Source organism: Bombus bifarius, unplaced genomic scaffold (assembly GCF_011952205.1).
Source record: "Bombus bifarius isolate JDL3187 unplaced genomic scaffold, Bbif_JDL3187 scf7180000008138, whole genome shotgun sequence".
Lineage (NCBI taxonomy): Eukaryota > Metazoa > Arthropoda > Insecta > Hymenoptera > Apidae > Bombus > Bombus bifarius.
Genome location: NW_022884466.1, coordinates 353,723 through 377,363, shown reverse-complemented (window position 1 = coordinate 377,363; position 23,641 = coordinate 353,723). Strand labels below are relative to the sequence as shown.

The 23,641-nt window shown below is 34.4% G+C and overlaps 1 protein-coding gene across 5 annotated transcripts in view; it reads left to right on the top strand.

Moving 5' to 3' along the window:
* Positions 1 to 325: 325 nt before the first annotated feature.
* LOC117208527 (alpha-catulin) overlaps positions 326 to 23,641 on the top strand; it is a 69,108-nt gene continuing 45,792 nt past the window's right edge. For 2 of the 5 annotated variants that reach the window (XM_033449735.1, XM_033449732.1), the window contains exon 1: positions 439 to 525. In XM_033449735.1, coding sequence (XP_033305626.1) covers positions 439 to 525 — 87 coding nt within the window. Of the gene's footprint in view, positions 526 to 11,023; positions 11,085 to 18,081; positions 18,278 to 23,641 lie in introns of those variants that run through there. The other 3 variants (XM_033449734.1, XM_033449731.1, XM_033449733.1) reach the window with 3 other exon arrangements.

Here is a 23,641-nt window from a genome sequence, read left to right as displayed (position 1 = left end):
TTGATTCCTGCTTCGAAAACTTCATCCTCGCTGTATTCTACGCGTACTGTACTTTGTCTTTCTTTCAGTTTTATAGAAAAATTTCGATTTAAAAGCGATTAAAACACAGAGAACTAGGAGCAATAAACGAGCACTATCCAAACGCGGTAACTCCAGTAGAACTCGGAAGATGGTGCTACCGTAGCTTCTTGAAACTTGGTTGCATAGTTAAACGACGAGAAGTTGCAGGTATATCGCCGTTGCAACTGAATGTCGCTGGCGTCGCCGATTAGCAACGCAACGATTGGCTAGTAATTCGAATAGAGGGGCATCTAGGGAAATAAGTGGAAACGCACGAGTGTTGTGAGAGGGTTGTGTGGACGCACGAGAAGCAAGAGGGGTGCAACGAACCCTCTAGGCTCGGTTCGAGTCTACGGAGCTCGGAGTTGTGTTCGAATCATGGCGACACCCGACCCCGTAGACCCAGCCACCCTAGAGATAAAGACCCGTAGCATAGAACAGACACTACACCCACTAGTAAAGCAGGTAAGACAATTTATCGGAAACCGGAGAAAAAGAATGTTTGTTTGCTCTAATCACTTGGTTTTTATTTGAGCCGCTTACATTCCTGGCTTTTAACCGCGCTAGGTTAAGGTCTTACCCCGGCTTACCTCGATGCGTTACGTTCTGTTGCACCGTTGCACGGTATTCGGTATCACCTATAGAATAGTCATGCTTGTGTGCGTGTTCATCTATACGTCACTCTGCGTATACGTGTACCATCATACACGTGTAAGAGCGTGTACAAACGCGAACGATGCATGTATTCATAGGTAAGTGAGAGAACCGTGTACACGACAGAGAAAGAGTAGAACTCGTAAGACGTGAGAGAAGGACAAACAAGCGTGCCGGTTGCTCTGAAGAGCGGGATAGATATACATAAAGAGTGTGTATGCGGGGGATTAAGTGTTACTTACGACAGAGAACGTGCAGCATTAACCATTCCTGCGATATCGATTTGATCTTAACGAAAGTGCCCTTCTTAGGCCTCCATGGTTTTACTTTCAATAGAAACATCACTGTATTTGACAGTTCTCACGCCGGGCATGTGCTTTCTATCATCCAGCGACCGGGCTGCCACGCGCTCCAACTAAGAGATATTTTGGTACTACATACATATACATACTTCTTTCTCTTCTGTCTCTTTCTGTTATCCACCTTTTTTATTCTCACTCTTCTAATCATGGCTACATACATGTCTATATATATGTATCTATGTATGTATGTGTGTGTGTACATATATCGGAAGTCACATGACTTGTGTTTCGTGTCGCGGCGTCAATTTTGAGTTTTCATAAAATTATGACGAATTTTTCGTTGTGTGTAATTGCGGTATACACCCTATAATTTGTATACATGGTCGTCGGTACACGCTAGGAAGCACACATACAAAATCATTCTATAAAAGTCAAAGCACGTTGGACGAATTTGTGAAAAGTTTTAATCGAATGAATTCGGTCGGGTTAATGCACAAAACACCGACCATATTATATCACCATGGCAAATACACATTTAGATTAAATTATAATTTCAATAAAACCTAAACATTTGCAAATCTAATCAGTCCAAGTACAAAAACATATTTCGTCAACAACCTGTTTCGTTTTCGATTTTACAAAATAGAAAACGAGAAAAAAAGATAAAGAAAATGCGTAGTACAGTGAAAAATAGAACCAAATATGTTTAACTACAGAGGCCATTTCGTGACAAACTTTAGTCCCGTGATTAATGACATAAACGTCTTTAGCCTCTGTCGCTGATTTCTGAAATGAAAAAGGGTCACAAAGATTTTCAGTCGTTTATAATAGTCTCTGCTCATAGCTGTGGAATTGATTCTCTATAAATATCGTGTCTATTCCCTGCAGCAAGTCGGATTGGATAAGATTCTTTAAATTTTCTTATACACTATCAAAATATAACTGTAAATTTAATCAAATCGGTAAATTCTTTTAATAACGTTAGATAATTAACAGTTTTGGAACTTATATTAATCTAAAAGAAAGACGCCGAACCAAAGGTTTGAAAAATATTATTACAATTTAATCATATTTTGTAAAACAAATATCAAAGGATTACTGCTCCTTTAATCAAATGAAATACAGTTCGTTTTCCTCTTTGAGCATATTTCAAAGGGTACGTGGCTTTAAAAGGAATCTGAATTGACGATAATCTTGTATCGCTGTCATCTGAAATCTTCACCTCTTTATAAGACGAAATAATCAAACATGAATCCCACAATCACTTTGTTCATAAGAAAACATCGTTACCAAAGGCAGAAGAGCAAATAAACAGATTCGAGTGAATTTTTTGTATCGAAAATCCATTTAATTTAATAATCAACGGTCTAGTTTTTTTTGTGTTACTTATAGCAGCTTCAGATGGTTGCCTTGGTAGTTACCACGAAAGCTGAATGATTATATTGAGTAGATTCACAAATATCGATGATCGTGAATATATTTAATTATATAGTATTACTATAAAATTTTGTTTAAGAAGATATTGAGTAATTTTAGAAAAATCTATCAGCATCGTTGAACGATTTTTCGATTTCAAAAATTTCCATAGAGAACTTAGACGATTAGGAGCAAAATGCAAAAATGGCGTGTTTAAAAAAACTGATATGTGACAAAATGCTTTATAGGTAGTCAAGTAATAGGAGTGATCGATCGGTCCAATTAACCAACCGCCGTTTGCGGGCGTGTCGCGGTGAAAATTATTTCAAGTCAAAAGGGAGCGAAATATCAGTCGGTCATGAACGACCTTTGTGTCACGTTAAGCGATATTTCCTAATGTTAGTGCACACGTATGATCACAAAGAAACGGGAAATTGGTGTGTATTGGTTAAACCTCTTAGATAGAGAAAGCACGCGAGTGTCTGGTGCATGACACAGAAGGCGATCGTTACGGGCTGCAGCCACTTGTTAGAGCTCCGTCTAGCCACCTCCTACCTCTTTCCCTATCTTTCTTCTACTTTTCCCTTTCCCTTTTCTATCCCCTCCTATCCTCTGACAGAGACCTTCGACCTATACTTTTCGTACAGTCTATTCTTCCCATCCGGTGTTAGAGTGGTGGTTGAACTGCAGTTAATATTTTATTGACCATCGCCTACTTTATTCGTTGGTAATCACGATTATTTCCTTTAATGCCCATTCCTTTCTTTCATTTCACTTTCCCCTGCTTATTTCAGGTTTTTCCACGGATCTTCAATCGATCGATCATTATTATAAAATAAATTTCCTTGTTTAATCTTTTTAAGATGATAGTTTGTTGCAATTAATTTTTTAAAAAATCGTCGAATTGTTATGATTTTTCTATTGTCATTCAAATCTAAGAATAAAATTCATTAAAAGAACTGACAAGTTACAAAGTATGAGAATTCATGAATTTTTGTTGTTATTTCAAAAATAATTATAAAGTAAATTTAAAAGTCAAAAGGTAATTATGGGTGTGGTATTTTTCACGCCATCGCTATTAAGGAAGGTAAATTAAAGAAAAATTTCTGGAGCACTTCAATTAATCGTAGTTCCACTGTTGAACTCAGGTTTTAATATTATCAATGTGTTAAGAGAGACTACAGGCTGTCCATCATTCGTGTCAATTGTAAATGCAAATTAGACAATAACTATAGAGTAATCTGCCGACTGATACCAACATCGTAAAATTTTAGTTCCATACGAAATTTTAAAAGAAATCTTCGACCAATTTTCTTTTTTTATTGTATGTATTACTTCATATACAATATGTTTCATATTCAATATGTTTTACTCGACTGATTAGGAAGATAGGATTGAACTTTAAATTATTCAGGTTTATGTTATCTTTCGACATTTTCCCAGAATACTTTGCATACTTTTAACATATTTGAAGTTATTCCACGATATTTATCTTTTCAAATGCTTTTTTCGCGGAATATATTTCAAATCCATTGTAAATGTAAAATTTTATTGTCTGTTATCCTTACTCCTTTTATCCTTGCTTTATTTCGAATTGTTATAAATAATTATATTTACTTTGATGTCTATTACTGTAGTGTAACATTTGCTTATGATTCGTGAACTTCTTACAAAATAATAATTTTATATTTTCTTTAATAACTTTTTTAGTAATTTTATATCTTCTCCCTCTCCTTTTACTTTTATAAAAGTACGTTATAATACTAGGAATATATCGTAGCCTTTATCTGTCAGGTTGTCAGGTAGGAATAAAAAAGAATTTTTAGTGGAGAAGTCGGCGACACATTCGTAAGCCACCAATATCTGGTGAGAATTTCTCGAGTGACACACTCGAACACTTCAATTAACCTCGATCTTCGACCTAACCCCACAGTGACCCATTACTGACACGTTACAATCAGTAACTACGACCACAGCTTCCGCAGTGTCTGTCCATGGTTATATATATATATATATATATACGAGAAACTCTGACAGATAAATGGTGCCGTAAAGAGTTAAAACACCTCAAAAGATATTTTGCCAGTATTTCAACAAACTTATTCAACTTGGTCGTAAATCTTCTTAAAATGTTCTTTTGCTACGGACATATCTCCTTCATGTTTTCATACATAAACAGGGTTGCTTATGCTTTATATCTTCATCTTTATACGATTTTATGAAACACATTTCCTATTTTTATTCATATAAGAAGATGTATTTAAAATATATGCCGGAATTTTTCAATTGTAAACTCCATTGTCTGTTGTGCTCAAAAAAATTTGGAATAGGAATTTCATAAAAGTCGTTTGCAAAAGACGCAATATAAACATGCATAGGCTTAAATGTACGATTTACATTTCTGCTTAAAACGGATTCTTAATTAATGTTTCTCATTAAAGGAGTTTTAAAGTGGTGCGTATTAAAGTTAATACTTCGGCCTACTGTCTCTCTCAACAAACCGATTCTGGATTATGTCCGAATAACGAGAAGCAATTTTCTCGTGCACATACCAAATCTCACTGATCCTAAGCGGTGACTTTGTCGGTAAATTTTCCACTGAAAAATTACTTTTCGTACTTTCGATCGTTCAGATGTTAACGATTGAAGACACTGAAAGACAGAACTTTTCCCGACATGTGTGCGCAGTGAACTGTGATTTACGACCTCAAAAAGCAGTCATTGGCGTTAAGATCCTCGGCAAAGTCACTATAAACCTCAAACATTTTAGAAAATTTAATAATGACGTATAATACAACGGTAATTAAATGATTTTATTGAAACGATCCCAATTTTGCAAATTTTGTCTATTTCCGAGCATCAAGTGCTCGAATTTTACTTTAAAAAATAATTTATATATAAGTAATACTTTATATATATATATATTTATTATATATATATATAATATATATAAATATATATATAATATATATAATAAATATATATATATATAATATATATATATAATATATATATTTTTTTTTCCTATGATTATATATATATATATATATATATATATATATATATATATATGTATATAATCATAGGAAAATATAATAAATGTGGAAAACGTAGCTATATTATAAGTATACGAATTCCAAATCAATTAAGATTATAGACAGTTAAAGTATATCTTTATTATATATTACATTGTTAATAGATTTAACTAATAAATTTTAAGCTTCTAGTCAACAAGAGGACTCTTCAGTTTAAGTGTAGTTTCGTCACGTATTGTGCACAATCAATATTTCCTTCTGGGATGTACTTATTTACTTGTTTCGATTTTTAATTTCATCATTAAGCAAAATACCTGCAGATCTGTCATTAGACATTACAATTTTCTACTCTAATTTCTTTCATTTTGCTTATATTGCGCTTACAGCATTTTCATCAAACATCATCATTGATCTTTTTGCATAAAGTTTGAAATTTCCTTAGAGCATTTTACCTTTTGCATTTTGTGATATATTTATGAAAAGTTTAGAATGATGCAATGTAGAATGATAGCAATGATGAAATTGAAATACATAAGAAACTTTCAGTGAGTCCAACTTGAGGCTATGTGCTCAAGAAGTTTAATCATTCATTAAAATTCTTCCCACTACTTTCATTACCGCTTCCTGTTTTTTCACGTTCCTGTTGCCCTTGGAGTTTTAACGATTTGCACAGGGTTCCCGTAATATTCAATATGGTGTTCCCATTGAAGAATCAAATTAATTTCTAATTAAACCAATAATGTCCTTTATTTATACAATATGTCCACAAAGAACAGAATTTATTGCGCGAGATAATTAGTTGATATCAATGTAGTCTCCTTGTCTTTATACTTTGGATCTAATACAATTCTTTAAAGTTTTACGTAAACATCCATCAACAAATAATTCGGAAGTAATATATCTGCTTATGCAACGTACATATTTTTCGTCTGCATGCAAAGCAAACATGTCAGAAGCCATTGAACAAACTAATATTGACCGTCGGTCTATATTATCTATCCAGTGATAGTGAAAGTTTGATTAACGTTTTGCTAAAGCTAAGAAGGGTTAATATCCACCGTATACATTGGACTTCAAATTATTCCATACCCCATTAACATGATAAAATCCTAGTATTATGCCAGAGTTAATTGTCTATATCATGTAATTTAAAACGAAAAGAAAAGATATGCCGATATTTCTGCAATAGTTTCAAAGGAAACGAGTTGTAGCTGTTCACGTGACACATTCCGTATTCATTTGTCTCTTTGTATGGCGAAAGTTTGTACGAAGCAACAACCTGAATTTTCTCAGATAGTCTCCAATACTTTCAATTGTTTTCCTACATATATATAAATTAAATTCAGTTTATCAGATTACCATATATGTATGTCCCTTGTAAAATTGTATTCCAACAAAAGCTCATTCGAGCTTTCCGAAACCTACAACGCACATATCGAGTTAACGAAGTTTAAGGAAAATTTGTTTCCCATAAATTAAATACTCGGTTCATTTCTTGTAAGCCGTTTCGATCGCCATTTCATAATCAAAATCAAGATGAAGTTATAAAAAGGTATCTATTCTTTATCTTACATGATTTTGTTTCGCTTAAAAACATGATCAAATGGGAGTAAATCCCATAACTGGAAACATTGAGATCTTTCTTAACCGTCTAGCCACAATAAAAGGCTTTAGACAGACTATAGCATCGCAGCAATTATATTAAAAGCAGTGTAATGCGGTTTTTCGAGCGTGATAGTCCATTAAAAGGAAATGCCACAAATTTCAATCTTCAACGCGCACCACCTCAAAACGTCCATCGTCGTTTCTATCGTCGGTCGTGTTAGATCCAGCACAATAAATTGCACGTATCGGTGACCATTGTACTGGAATGAAAAGTTACCAGCCTTTTCTACTTATTACTACTTATCTTAAATGAATGGCGTATAAGGATTTTATGTCGCACAACGCTTTTGCATGATCTCCAGTCATAACAAAAATAGGGGAACAAATAAACATAAATGAAAGAACATTTCATTATCGCTATTAATCTAAACAAGCAGAGGAAAGATGCTATTACTAAATTTATAAAGCAGATTACAAATAATCAAAATTGTACTTATTAAGTTCTTTCGTAATAGATATAAAATAACGAAAATATTGGGTTCGAAAAATTTGTAGCACAATTTACATAAAAAATAAAAAGTCACATCTTGAGATAGCCTGCTCCAATCTTCTCTTCTACTTTCTGATAGAAAGAAAAGAATAATAAAAAAAAAGAAAGGAGAAATCTAAGCAAGTGACGTGGCTTTGTCGAGAAAGTTCACTGATTTACCGATCGTAATAACGTCTGAGGGAAGATCATTCAATGAAAATCCGAAGCGTATTCACGACGTTTCACATTGTCTGGATTTCTGAAGGAGACTGGATCGAGATTGTACAAGTGCGAAGCGTTTGCAACAAAGTTCGTAGGCTGAGAAAATATGGGCCAATCGTAACTTAAGAAGTAAAATCTGTGGAATCTTTGCGTTGTTATCTTTTAATCGATTACGAATTTGACAAATTCAAAATTCACCAATACAATTATATATATATATATATTATTATTAATTATATTCGATAATTAATGAAAAGAAAAAGTAATTAAGTTAAGTGTAAAAACGAAATAGAATCGATAGATACGAATCGAGAGCAGAGAAGTACAAGCATCAGTGGTTGAATGTAAACTGTTTCATTTTGTGAACCTAATAGTTCACCTAATAGAACCTAATAGTTTCAAAGTGATACGAGAGTGAGTACCTGACACTGCATCTAATATTAAAACGGAATGTCCAGAAGACATTACGTTAAAACACCGATACCTTTTGATCAGCTAAATTACAGCATCAACATTTTTCATACAATTTTTACTTCGTTTCTATCGAAACATTATTTTGATATTAACGTTAAACTAATCTGACCTTTTAGTTGCATTTCAAAGCATTCGAGTATAATATGAATCTCTAGAATCTATATGAATATCTAGAAGAATGTACTATTAAAAACTTGAATTATGACTTTAGACTATTCTTGACAATTATTCTTTTATTCGTCGATATTCGAATTGTTATGATCTCTAGCATGGAATTCAAACAACAAATGATCCTTTCGTATTTGCAAATTCAAATTTGAGAAATTGTTTAAGGATAACAATTTACCACTGAATTTTTGATAAAAACAGATCACAATCAAGTGAATTATACACCTACACATACCGCAACATTCCCCAATTCCGCAATGAAAAAGTTGGCTCTTGTTGGCAATGAAAACGCGAAATACCGAAGAAACGTATAAATTACGAGAGATAAACTGGAACAGACAATGAGGAAAGCATCTGAATAGGGTAAAGAGATCTAAACCGTTGTATAGTTTCTTGGCGAACTGAGAAATATCAAAGTTGTTTGTTTTTCGTTATTTTAATTTCCAAACTGCAGAGATTTCATAATACTCCGCATCAACCGCGCATAAATCAATGACACGCGATAAAACGGTTAAATTTTGCATTTTACATCGTATTTAATATCAAAACCTGCATTTTCTAGTATTCGCTACAATATTCATCTTTCTTACAATCATTCGCATATAATATACGGTAGCAATATTTTATAAATTACGTAGGTATATTAATATTTTACAATATTGTTAACCTCATTTTTCATAAAAAATTAAATTTTAAATGGTGAAGCTCAAATTTGTAACGATTTGCACTTAATTTTTTTACAAATTTAATAGCGCGGGCAATCTCTATAATTTACAAAATGGAAATCTTGAAATTTTTATGCGAAGTTTGCACAATTTTAATTTTATAGTAACGAGCACAGATTCCTTGGAACAGTGCAAAAGGCGTATCGTTCGTGCTTATATTTTTTGCTTTAATTAAATGTCATTTATCTAATGGTAACTGCCTGTTGAAACAACATCAAATTGTGGTACCCGTAAAATTAATTTCACATTGGAAACTTCATAAATGTTATAGTATATGAAGTTATGAAATACGGTTGTACGAATTTCTGGATCAGGAAGTTATAATTATTTTAAAATAGTCTTTAGCTCCCTTCTTCACTAAGCAAACTTTTACATCCTCATTTTCGATAATTCGGCACCATTTCCTGTGACTAAAATTTCAGTGCAAGAGAAGAAATAAAATTTTGTCGACATTTCCTTTTTCGTAATTACACGGCCGGTATAACTTTACGAGCAATAATGTCTTTTTCAAACTATTTAATCGAAAAAGATTTACTAAAGAATTTTCGTCGATTCCCAAATGATCGTTTAGAATATTTTTCAAGATTTATTTATTGCTTTATTTATTTTTACAAGAGTCAATAGTGTAATCAGAATTTCAAGAACGTAATCCTTTCCTTGGACGTCTTATTTAGGACGACGTTTCTGAAGAACGAAACGGCCTGATTTCTCTTCTGCGTGATAGTGGTGCAATGAATAAGCTATGGAACAAAAGTAAACGAGGAAACAAAGGGATATTGATAAAATGAAGAGAAGGCAACGGAGAGAGAAAAATGTGATTTATCTTACACAATAATAGCAGGTTTATGTTCGTTGATGACAAACATATCAAACAAAAAAAATGTCAAATTTGATCGTCTCGTTTCGCGAAGTGGGTCGCCTAGAAAAAGAAAACTCGAAACTTTCTTATGTTTCGTTCGTACTTCATACTCTTAGCTCACTTATCAGAACATCATCAGTGCCGGTATAAACTTTGAACGATTCTGGATATACGAGATTTATCCGATGAAATTCGTATTCCATTTTTTATCGCGAATAAATTTTCCCAAGACGAGTTGAATTTTGCATTTTCACTCTTCAATTCTTCGAAGCCTTGACCGTTAACGTTTCTTCTCTTTAGATGCAATTTGTTCTTGACTTCGAAAAAAAAATGTTCAGCTGTTTGCTTCTTCGGTATTATTTCTAGCGGAATATTTTAATAGCATTTTACCATGTTAACAGAAAAGAGTACGAGTAAGTGTAAATTGCAAAAATATATTCATGTTTCGGTACATGAAGCAAGTACTAAATGTAAGAATCCTTTTACTACGACGATTAATATTTTTATAATGAAACTTTCTCGCGACAGCTTCCCTTCATACTTTATTGCCCTCCATTTCCACAGGGAAGACTACTTTATTAGGTATCACATCACTTGTCTCGTATGAAGTATTTGACGTATCTCGAGTGTGTATTTCCACGTAATAATAATATCGTAAATATTATTCAATGATAACGAGGCAAAGATATACTGGGGTAATATCATTTCACATTATGGCGAATTTCGGAAGGGATATACGACGTTATTTCTGGAGAATGTCGAAATCCTCGTCGCGAAAATAAAATCAAAACTCATGCTCTGTGACGCAACGCGCCGTGCCGCAACGCGACGCGACGACGGCCAGAAATACCGTACAGGGGAAAATAGCGTCGCTTTTGTTTTTACGCTAGAAAGTAGAACGAACAAGAAATCAGCGCGGTTGCACGAGATCATGATTTTTCACTCAACGTGAATGTACGATATATGTGTTCTAGGCACTTCTTCTCAATCTTCGACAGGCGAATTGAGTTCGTAGGTATAATGGGTTCTTCCATGGTAAGTTTTTAGTGGACATTGTTCCACCGATACATAATCGCTACCTACATGTGGTGTAACACTATTAGAATTATCTAGATGATTAGAGGTATTATCCAATGATGTTGTTTACGTGTACGTATTAGAGAAAGAGAAAGAAAGAAAGGAATAGACAGAAAACCGAATTCAACTGAATATTTCTTTCCAAGCTTTCGCAAAAATTTGTTGCAATACTGTTCTAGATCGATGTAATTAGAGACGAAAAAGAATAACAAAGCATAAATGGTTGGAAATGGTTTGTTACATTGGCATAGAGATCCGTAGAAAGCGTTAATTGTCGATTGTTGTGTATGATTAGAAAAAAGAGGGAGAAAATTGTAACCGTTGTATCGCCATATTTGTGTTTTTCTAATATATTATCGAATATTTTTGTTTTCGCTACTTTTGTTCGAGTAGTCTATCTGACGAACGAAGCATGATTTCAATATAAAGCTCGGTTTGCTATACTGTTACGTTATATTACGTTAGAGTTGGAGAGTTTCGAGTATTCACTCGCTAGATGCGTCGGAAGGACAATCGCTTCTTTCGTCGGAGAGATTTCTCGATGCTCCTCGGTGAAGTAGTACAACTTTTAAATATTAATTTCCTCTTTTGTCCTCTCAAATTTTATGTCTTTGAAATTTACTTCGACGCAAGTCGTGTCATAATTGTAAAGTGGCCGAAAATTCTCAATTTTGAAATAGAATTCGTATCATTAACTTTTAATAGTCGTTGTTCGTGTAACGATATTTTTTTCTAACATACCTAGCAGTAATGTCTAACAGTAATATAAAATCAAATTAGAAGAACAGGTATTTGAATTCTTTTGAAAAAAGTTTCCAACTTTTAATTTCTTTTAAGAATATGTTTTCAAAGACATACTCGTAAAAACCCTTAAATTCGATTTTCTTAGTGTAATTTCGTAACTTGATCAAATGGAACTTTTACGTACGTTTTATACTACGTGAAATTGCAATTTTTGACAGAGTTATAACAAATAGCTGAATATCTATTAAATATTCTTCCGACCTAACATCCTGTCGATTCTTATTATTATAATTACTTTTGCGTTCTTTTCTACAACCGTTTTAACTATTTCTTTACTTTCGTTTCTTTGTTACTGTCCTTTCCTTTCCTTTCTTTTCCTTCCTCTTCATTCCTTTCCTTTTCTTTTATTTAGAACATAAGATCTATGTAATAAAAAAGTAAAATTCCGTTAAGAGCACGTCCCGTTTCCAAACGATGTTCCCTCAAATTATCATACAATTCAATGCGTCCATTGTCTTGCTCGAGGGAAATTTCATTATAAAAATTGCTTCTTAAAGGCGAAAGCTTTTCCTTTTTGTTCTTCGTACAAATTAGCCAATGCAGTACAGTGGGCAAAAGAGCACTGATCGCAAACAGTAAATTCTTCGAAAAGGATTAAATCGAAGGGTTTTCCTGTGAATAAATATCTCATTAATTGGCGATTCGAAGTCGTGCTCCATTAATTATTTTCCTAGTGACACATAAAACATCGACTGTATGTGACACATCTGAAGTATGTTATAACTATAAGAAGTCCATAAAAAGGAGCTGCCGTGGCACCGTATAATATACATATTACATATATGCAGTAGAAATTCGGAAAATGAAAGTGCGAATGCAAAGCTCATAGCTGTTTGTTACCCTGGAAAGTTAATTAAATATTACTCGTAATATTAAGTTGGAGCATATGAAATGTTTTTCTCAAATGCAATTTCAATTTATTCGCTTTAAGGTTGATCGACTCACCTCACGTATTATGCATTATTAAAATTGTTAATAAAAGTTCTGAAGATGGCTAACATGACAGTTTACACGTACCTATATAAAACGGTATTAAGTTTATTCCGCACAATATGTACCTTCTTCTTAATCAAGTAGAAGTGATAGGTAAACCAGCTGCGTAGAATTTCTCGTTTTCTCTCACGTGTCGTGCGAAGTGTGTAGGAAAGTATCGCACATAGATTTCTGTGGAAAGACGTTTTCGATGACTTCTTTTAAGGTATTTGCTTCTCCTAATCTTTCATATGACACGGTACGTACATATCTAGTCGATGCAGATACATTGGCACTCCATCATCAAAACCAAAATCAAACAAAAACCGACTTCCTACTCCCTACGAGACCTGCAAAGTTCACATCTTCTGATTCATTACTACTCCGAAACATATTTTCTATTTATGTATTTTTTACTGTATAATCGAGTAGCAGCTGGATCTAAAATATTAATCCTCGATAGATGCAAAAAAATTGAATTTCTTGTTATCGTAAAAGAGAAAAGACATTATCGTTTGCGATGAATTACAATAAAAGCGTTAGTTTTACGATAGAGTGTTCTCTGAAAACTCTTTTCTTATTTCTCGCGTGCTTCTACAAGTGGAAGAAACCTTCGAGCCGTAAGGCTACCGCAAATATGTACAACAGTCACGTTTCCTGCTGAGTGTTCTTCTTCTGCAAATCGTACTGCTTTTGTCTCATTTTGGCGTTTAGCTTCGCTTTCTTTTCTGAAATTTCTTTACCGGTCCAATTGTACAGGATCCATTTTTTCTCTTATCGAAATAACAAACAAGATCCTATAATGAGGACAATACAAAAGTATTGTAACGAAATACATATATTGGAAATTATAAAAGAGAGAAAGAGAAGCTTTGTAAGTGTGAATGTATGATGGAATCTATTTGTATGTGATGTTGTTTTACGGAAGATATTTGATACGTATTTTTTCATTACCTTTTTACATCGAAAAGAAAGAGAATGATAAAAATACGTCATTTCTTAGTTGAACCATTCTTTAAAAGCCGAATAATTTTAGATATATTGTAAAAATCAATTTTTCAAACTAGACAGAAAAAAATGTGTTAAATTTTCAAACACTGCGTCTCGTATGAATCTTGTAACTGCATATGTCCGATCACGCACAATCTCTTTCTACTGAATTGTACAGATTGATTTCCTGTACCAATTTCAAAATGTAAATGAAATTTTGTTTATATCTCTGAATGTGTTATCGTCAAAGAAAATGCTTGAAAAACGTATTATTGTGTATTACGACTTTATAAATTTCTTTTCTCTTTTATTCGTATTTAACTTCAACATGAAATGAGAAAAATAAAAGAAGAAACAGAACGGATTTGGTAATTTATATGGTGACGATATACACGATTAGTTCGTATAATTTAAAGAGACTAGACTTGAATTTCTAGCTTTTTTGCATGTGATTTCTTTTCCCGCCATTCGTAAAATATATTTTTAACTCTACGTCATGCTCTCTTCGTATTTCGTTGCGGCGAAATCTCCTTCGCAACGCTTGGCTTCTACGATTTCATTTTATCCTTGCAAGGAGATATATAAGATCGCTGTTCCATGATTATAATAATATAGCACTTCCTGGTCTTATAGTAATTCCCGTTCTCTAGCAATATTATCTAACGCTGCTTCATAAAGACGCTTCTTGTATAGAAATTATTAGATAAATTCGCTACTTTTGCTGCTATTTAAAATCCTATTTATCTGTACGGGCAACGATGAGAAAACTCACTGTTATGTTCCGATACTTTCCTACATGGTAGGTACATTTAAATTTAAGAAGCTTTTGAGCGAAGCTGAATGTAAATTAACCAATTTTGGAAAAAAACGTAAAAGGTAGTAATCTCAATCTATTACAAATAGTAATGCGTGAGCGATTTGAAATTGTACATTAGCACGAAAAAAATCGATATTGTTTTGCCAGGAAATGAAGTCAACATATTTCGACCGTTTTAAATAATTGTTAAAATTATACTATATACTATATATACTAGTATACTACTAGGTACTACATACCAGTCTGAAAGTTATTCGAGCTTCAAATTGGTCGCAGAACTTTTTAAAAGCTTTATTTAAGTCGTCATCTAGATTAATTCGTTTTCAAACTTGTTTGACTTCCTAAACGATTAAATCATCATCAAACAAGTGCTAGTAATACGCGGACTCGATAATAATTAGTTTGTACCAACGAAAGTCGAGCCAAACAGCGTTAAACGCGCGCTTTCGTTTCATATTGATATTTTCTTAAGTTATCCGTATCGCCTATAGAAAATTTGTGATAAGAAAAAATCAGCGAGCAAAATGGTTTATCTTTGGTTGACTCACGCCAGTGGTGCAAAATGTTCTTAATGGTTCGATAATCGAATATCTGTCATCAGATTTTCATCGAACATGTGAAGAACTGCAGCTTCAGATTTACGAGCACAAGTTGCATAAATAAGAATTATGGTTTTGTATAATTTATACGATGATCCTCTGCGCGATGTCGATTAATAAAGATTTTTTGCGACTTTATTGTTCATATTTCCTTTTGGACAAATTGCTTACAGGAATGGTATTAAGAACAGAATGTGCTTAGTCGCATAGAAAATAGCTTATTGTCAAAATTACTTCCCTTCACCGATATACGCAAATGTAATTTTATACAACGTACAACGCCTATCGTATCTCCCGACCAAAAGAAAGAAATATAGATCGAACCAGCGTTCAAATTTCGGTATTCGGTCCGATCGAAGATTCGAGTGTACCGAAGGCGATATCGAGGTAAAAGATCGATATTGAGAAAAATTAACGACAACCAAGCCTGACTATTGTCGACGAACCAACAAAAGATTCGAAACTGGCGGTGCAAATGTTCCTATCCTCGTCGCCGTCGATCCGTAACCAAGAAATTCCCGCGCTTTTACGCTCGAGTGGGTATTACGGAAAAGAAAAAAGATAATAAAAAAGTGAAAAAATAAAAAAATGAGGTAAGATTCCAGTCTATATAATCACGATAGACACGTTGAACGTGGAAATCTGGTATAGAAAATGGTCGGTGGTGGAGGACGATGGGAAAACGAAGATGAATCCCAGCGACGCAGAAGGGAATCGGCAAACGGAAACTGGAAGAACGATGGAACTGTGAAAATTACGATTTCGCGGGCGAAAGTGCGGGCCTGCCGACGTATTGATTGTCGGTCGGTGGAGAGAGTCAGCGCGCCTGTGCTCCAACGTTTCACGCAGAGACCACTAGAGAAAGGGAGAGAGAACAAGAGAGGAAGCGCACCAGTAACGAAGAGAGGAAGCAGCGAGGGCACACGGAGGGCACACGGAGGGCGGAGAAACATCGACAGAGGGAGAGAGGGTATGGAAGAGGGAGAAACACCCTCGCCCCCGTGGTCCTGCTGCCACCGTGTCGGTTTCCAGTCCAGTCTTCCCCTAGGCACTCGACAGGCCGGTACCTGTTTCTCGAAGCGACACGCGCTCTGTCTGTCGTTCTCGCAGCACACTCGTCAAACACACGACATTCATACATACATACATACATACATACATACATACATGCACACATACGCATATTCTTGGATACGCAGATACAAGCCATACACTCGTGGACACGGCTCTTCTGCACATATGAGTCTACACACGCATAAAACAATTCGCCACGACGCGCGGTGTATTTGTATATATGATACATAAAAATATACTCATACGAAGAGAAAAATATAACATACATAATATAAGGAGAGGAGACGTATGCGGGCGCACACGTAGGAAACACCAACCGCGCAGAGGCACCCACATGTCTACTCACACTGTGTACATGCGTACGCGAGAGACCGTGCCGCACACACGCAACGAGTGGTCATCGTCTTCATCTTTGTCGTTTTTGTCGTCATCGTCACCGCCGACTTCGTTTTCAATTTATTCCTCATCGTCGTCATCGCCGTTCTCGTCGCTCCGCTGCTCCTCCGTCGTCGCTTCGTCCCTCTATATTACACGGCACAGTTACAGAAGGAAAAGAACAAAACCAGGCGTTACACCGTAAAAGAAACGAGGAATAACTGTCTCACGATCGGCTGACGAAGAATTGCGTGACAAACAGAGATTATGGCCCGTGAAGGGAGTTAAGCCTTGTGCCAGTTTCCTTCCTGCAAAAAAGATTCGCTGCTTCGAAAAATACCAATCGAGACTCCGCAACCTACGATCTTGCATGCAAAACCGTTGTTTAGGGATTCAATAAATAGAGGTTCGAGATTACTCGAAATGTTATCATAGCCGACGAAAGTCGAGGATATTCGACCACTGGTGTCTGACACCATTTCTGAGAAACGAAGAATTCCGTTGGTTATTGTGATCGGTGGGAAATCGATTGGGCAAAACTTGGACGACTCGCGATATCGTCAATGACTTGGTCGTTTCATCTTGAATCATAGGAGAAAAAGAACGAGGCCTAACCAATGCCCTTCCATTACCATGTGAAAATCTGGTAACCGGTTCACGCTAATCTGGCATCGTGCTATCTAGTGGACGGCAAACTGTTAATACGCAAGAGAAGTTACCAGTGGAAAGTTAGTTCGCTGCGTGTTGCGGATCATGAACCCCGTTTGAAGGGCGACGACAAACTTTAAAAGTGGGGTTCATCGTACCACTCTTCGTCGGAGACAAGTCCTGAGCCTGTGGCAGTAGCCTAAAAACAGTGATCTTCCTGCAGATATACATATATATGTGTGTGTGTGTGTGTGTGTGTATACACACATAAACGTTTATTTTTGTTTTTCTTCGGCTCTAAAGCCGAGCCCATTTTTTCCGGAACTGGTCATATTAGCGAAGCAAAGAGATTTTTGTAAAAATTATCGTAATTCTAACGAAGAAGCAGAGAACACACTTGTTAACGAACGACATCACCTGCACCGAGAGAGATTAAATATCTCTATATATAGAAATCTATATATGAATGTACATACATATATATATCTGTATATCTATCTATATATATGTATATATGCATATATATAAATGGAAAGCATACATATCTTAACGATGTTGATGATTCATAGTATATTTTGATCATACCGAGAGTAAGATAGAAACAAAGAGTGTGAGTGAGAAAAAGACAGAGAGAAAGAAATTAGCGAGAGAACGACCAGACAAATCGACAGGAATAATAATAAAAAGAGTTCGTAATATATATAGAAAGATAAAAGTAGATATTAAATCGTAAATAATAAAACAAGGGAAAGAAAGGAGACAAAGATCGAATTGTTCGAGCCTGATCGTCATTTATAATTGCCTACATGCCTGCCGCATTCTATCGACGTGACAGAAGCATGTACGACTGTGACATGATTCCTGATCGTCAGGTATGTTTTACGATAATCTAGTACTTTGCTTTTAATCTGCCGCATCGAAATTTCCATTGTTTCGTGACACGTCGAACAAAGATCGAGTTGTATCGGCGACGTCTAAGTGGAAATCGTGATAAATCGATAAACATGTGTTTTCAAAAAATATGTCGCAAAGATTGAAACGAAATTATAAGAATCGATAAAGTTTCGAATGCTTCCCGATCGTTTTTAAAAAATAAAAATAGTTACGAGCAATTTTAAGATAAGAGCTATGCATCCAAGTACCACACAAGCAAGTGATATTTCTTTTTCAAAGTATTTCATTTTATATCTGAGAGAAAACCTTATTTTCTCTCTTATGAACACAATTACTAGAAACATATATCTTCCATTAACTGTGATCAAAAAATTTTGAATAGCATATAATCGAATAATACTCTAAAGATTGGAGATTACATTAACGAAACAAGCAACAGCATTTTTACTGTCCTTTATGATTTCCACCGATAAAAAGAATCGCAGAAAGGTCATCTCAAATCTCTATAATTAATTCGCGATGGTTATACGATCATTATCATTGCATCTATATCAAACGGTCGCAACACAAAGCAGATCTTTGCGCGAAAGTGCGATGTTTCTTTGTCAACTTAAACTAATATTTTATTTAATAGATTGAAAATAAATAATCTTCGTATTGTTCTTTCCCCAACATAATTAAGTTAAAATATTTTTCGTATGAATTTGAAACCAGCGACAAGTCCAGTAACGATAACGTTCATTTTGGAATGGAACGCGATGATTGATCTAAAAATATAATTCCCTTAAGCGTTTACACAAGAGTGAGAAAACAAGCTAGAATGGTAGAACAGCTTTGAAACCATCGCTTAGGTAAAATTTTCTCGATAAATTCTTGCTGAATCCTCGATACAGTCCACGACTAAACTGAATTATTACATCTGATCATGATTATCGTAACATACGATAAGAAATGAAACTGTTTTGCGAGCAAGAGGAATTCTTTCAATTCGATTATTATGTAGTTTCATAGGTTTTGTTTCTTTATCAGAAATTTGACATGAAATAAAGGATTAAGACTAGAGGATTACGAGTTCGATTACTGATATATTCTCCTTCAGCCCTGTCATTTAGGAAGCAATTTTTCTAAATTTGCTAAAATCTCAATGACTTGGAGCTCGATTAAAATTTGTTAATCAACATTCCCCTACCGCGATTTCAAAAACAATGTTCCTAATTAATATTTTCGCAAATGCTCTTGCTTTGGATCTTCGGTTTCTATTATTCTTTTAGCCTCCTAACCTTATTGAAGTTTGCATTTATCGTAAATTAAATACCAACTGAGAAAATAGACAACTACAAAATAGTATGGTATAAAATGGCATGGCTAATGATAGCAATAGGTAACAATACTTCGTTGAAAATCGATAATAAAAAACAACAAAATTTACGAAGCGATCTATGTAATATATTATATTATATGTAAGTCATACTGATTTTTAAAAATTCTGTGATATTTTCAATTCCGTGAAACTTTCATTCACAAACATTTTATTAGAAATTCCGTATTTTAACGGAAATCTGTTAGACGTATCATAAAGAACATAAAGTATGCGATGCATCACTTTGTCAGTAAACGTGTGTCAAATAAAAAACCGAAAGAAAAAAGTAGAAATAAACAAGATTAAGAGATAAAGTGGGAAAACAGATCTAGAAAGATAGAAAGATAAAACGACGGCTCTGCTTCTGCAAAATAACGACGTCTCTAAGCTATCTTTTGATTGGTGTAACACTCTAAGAATTTGAAATCGAAGTGTACGAAATAGGTGCTTTCCTAATTCTACCGATCTTGGTAACGGAATATCTTGTTTCAGAGGAAAGTTCAGTTTCCGAGCAGTTTCGTCGTAATTTTCGTCCAATTTTCGTTCTTAATCTCCACCTCCAATCTAGAACTATCAATCCTTTTTCGCTTAGAATTGTGGTCAATATTATCGCGTTTCGTATCTAAGATAACTTTGTCTTTGAGGATATTATAGTATCTACCGCGATAAAAGATTTATTTAGTTCGAATTTCAACTTGCGACACAGCTAACATTTTGAATTTCAACAAGGGACGAGATGTACGTGAAATGAACATGATTTGATAGTGATCGCGAGATCACATTAAAAGAGAAATCTGTAGTCATCGATGCGATGAAAATCCAATCAACTATGAATATTTCAACAACTTTCAACGATGCGAATTCCGTCGAAGTATTTTGGAAGAAGTTCTATGTGCCGATCATTCATTTTTATATTAACAACGATTCTTTCGTATTTCTCTCCGAGCTTAAGATAATTTATACCGATAGAAAAGTACAATTTGCTTCAAAATGCTGCAAAATGGAGAATTAAAAAATTTTTTATAATTATGCTAGTTGATCTACCATTGATTACATCGTGAATCTTCATATCGTGGGAATAATGGTGAAAATTTGATTAAATGTATCTTTAAGCACTATTCGCAACACTGTTCTCATAGATTCGTCAGCCGCTATCTGGATTCGACCAACACTCGAACCCTCTCACTTTTAGGGAGAATCCGCAACGGAGGAAACCGCCCTTTCTCCGCTATTCTGTGTCTTTTCTCCTTGAGAAAAGGCAACTTATGCTGGTGTGGCAAAGTCATCTCGGTGAAGCGAATTTCGTACCAAGTCTACCATTAAACCCTACTTATTACTTTCTCTCGGGGACATAGCAAACAGATATTTTTCATATCGAGAAAAATTATTAGACCCTATGTCCAACATGTTCTAATGCTCGATCTTTGTTGTTGTCATTTTATTTCGAGAACAACGGAAAATGACACTATATTCTATACAATTTCCAAGTGGTTAAATACGATATAATTTGAAATATTTATTCTTCTTTTATATGTACAATTTATTAAAACGAACGCATTTATTACTTTTATCAAGTAAAAAATTTACATGTTGCGTGCAAAATCAAATCAAGTTTCTCACGATACTTTATTATTTAGAACACGTAAGGCTAGTTAATATTTGAATTATTGAATTATTAAGTTTGAATATTCTTTTCTCGTGTATCGATACATATTTACGCGTTTCTATAATTTTTCGTTGATAGGCACTGATCGATCTACTCGTAACACACAAGTTTTCGATAAATTTAAATATAGAACGGAATTGTCTAGTGATATCGTAAAGAATCTTTACTTAGAAATAGCGGGACACGATAAAAGGAATTCTACCCTATCGTAACTTATTCTCATAAGTTGTAAGTTTTATGAGTTTTATTTTAATAAGTTTTTTTTTATTTTATATTTTTATAAGACTACTATTCATTTTGTTTATTTATTTATTTTTTTGTTATAACTATTCCTTTTCGGCTTAGGATGCCTTCCGGCTTGCATCGTATCTATAATACATTCACATTCTAAACTCTTATCTTATTAATTACTTAATTGAATACATTTTGTCGCTATTTTACATTCGAAAAATTAACGGTAATCTAGAGAGTAGATATTACATGATATGAAACGTAGAAGAATATTATTTAAAAGAATGTAAATAATAGAGAGTTATATTCGTAAAGAAATATCCGTTTAACCCGTTATCGTTTCTTTATAGTCTATGAAGCTGGTCGTTATTCTTATGTAACAATACTTATATTGAACGTTTTATAATTGTTACATCTGGACGATATAATTACACAAATGTTTTATATCCTACATTTTCAAAGTGACAATTACTTAACGAGGTAGTTAGTTTCTAAATAGTTCATTATGAAGTTCTAATTATCCATTTTCGTTAAAGTAATTAAATTAGAAATTGACATCAATTGACTGTTTGTATAATGTTTCAAGATATTCGCAATTAATCTCTCCTCCGATAAGTTGAGCATAAAGTTTTTTTCGATCTGAAGTTATTTTTATACACGTCTGAAAAGAAATCTGATCGCTTTAAAAATATTCCACCAATCCTCACGACAATTTCTGTCGTAAAAGTAGCGTTGTGTTATATATTCAAAATTAATTTGGAAGTAATCCTGTTTTATTAAAGAATATAGAGATGTTTTTCTACATAACGATGTCGAAAATATTCTCGCTGATATCAGCTTTTGTTACAAAACAATTCAGATACTGTCACGAACAAAGAATCAAAGTATCTTTGATCATCGATCGATAAATTCCTAACATTTCTACGATATTAACGTATAGATTTGATAATCCAACCCTTTCGAATGAACTGTCACATGTTAATGATCACATCATTTACAATACGATTTCATCGAATCATCAGAGGCATCGATTTCAGCGAGGTACAGGTCGTTATAGCGACGGCGAATCGTTTTCCGTGGCATATCTATGGAATCACTTGGAATCCAATCATGGATAAACGGATTACGTTAACCCTGCACGCTGTATCTTTGTTTACATAGCAGTATCGTGAACAGGAGCATCATGCAAAATTGTCATCTTAGTGACAAGCCAGGTTTCTCTTTACAAGAACATCGACGAATACGTTAGTACACCTAGAATAAAGAGAGCCTAAATTTCTAGAGAATTTTAATTAACAGATAATCTTGTTTCCAGGGATTTTCAGAATATTAACTCGAATGTACATCATGTATGATTAAATTATTCGTTTTTTATATTGTATATATTATATATATTATATATATGTGTATGTATGTTTTATATAATATATATAATATAATATAATATATATATATAAATGTAAATGTTTAGCTTGCACTGTTTTTCCCCCCGGTGTGCTTATAATGTGCTCAATTAATACACGCTTTCACGTACTTAACGACGAATTTTCGCATTTTGGTGAACCAGTAATTTCGCTTTATGCGCTCCAACGTCTTCTCCGCGCTCAGTTGTCCCGCGTCGTGGTGGTAGAGATGACATATCTGGAAGCGCGCGTTCTTCGGCACCACACATGCCTTTCCTTTATTAGGTAATCGTCTGAATACCTTGTTGTCTTTCAAGTATACTCCTCGAAGTAGTGTTTTGTTTTAGGATTCCGATCACTCGTTCCCAGGATCTTTCTAACGTGTGCCAGTTGCTCGTCCTGCAACTGAGCCGCCGTTATCCAATCGGCCTCCGTGATATCCACGTACGCAAAATCCAATATCAGTAGCGGGTTTTTACTGAGGGCGTCCACATGGGCCATTCTCGTTCCGGCGCACTATTCGATATCGAAGGTAAATTCTTGTACGTCCAACCACCAACGTTCGACCATGGGCAATAAATTTTTCTTCGAGAATGTCGTTCTCAAAGCGTTGCAGTCCGCGACTACCTTGAAAGTAAAGCCGAGTAGGTAAACTCCGAAGTACCGTAACGCCAATACTACC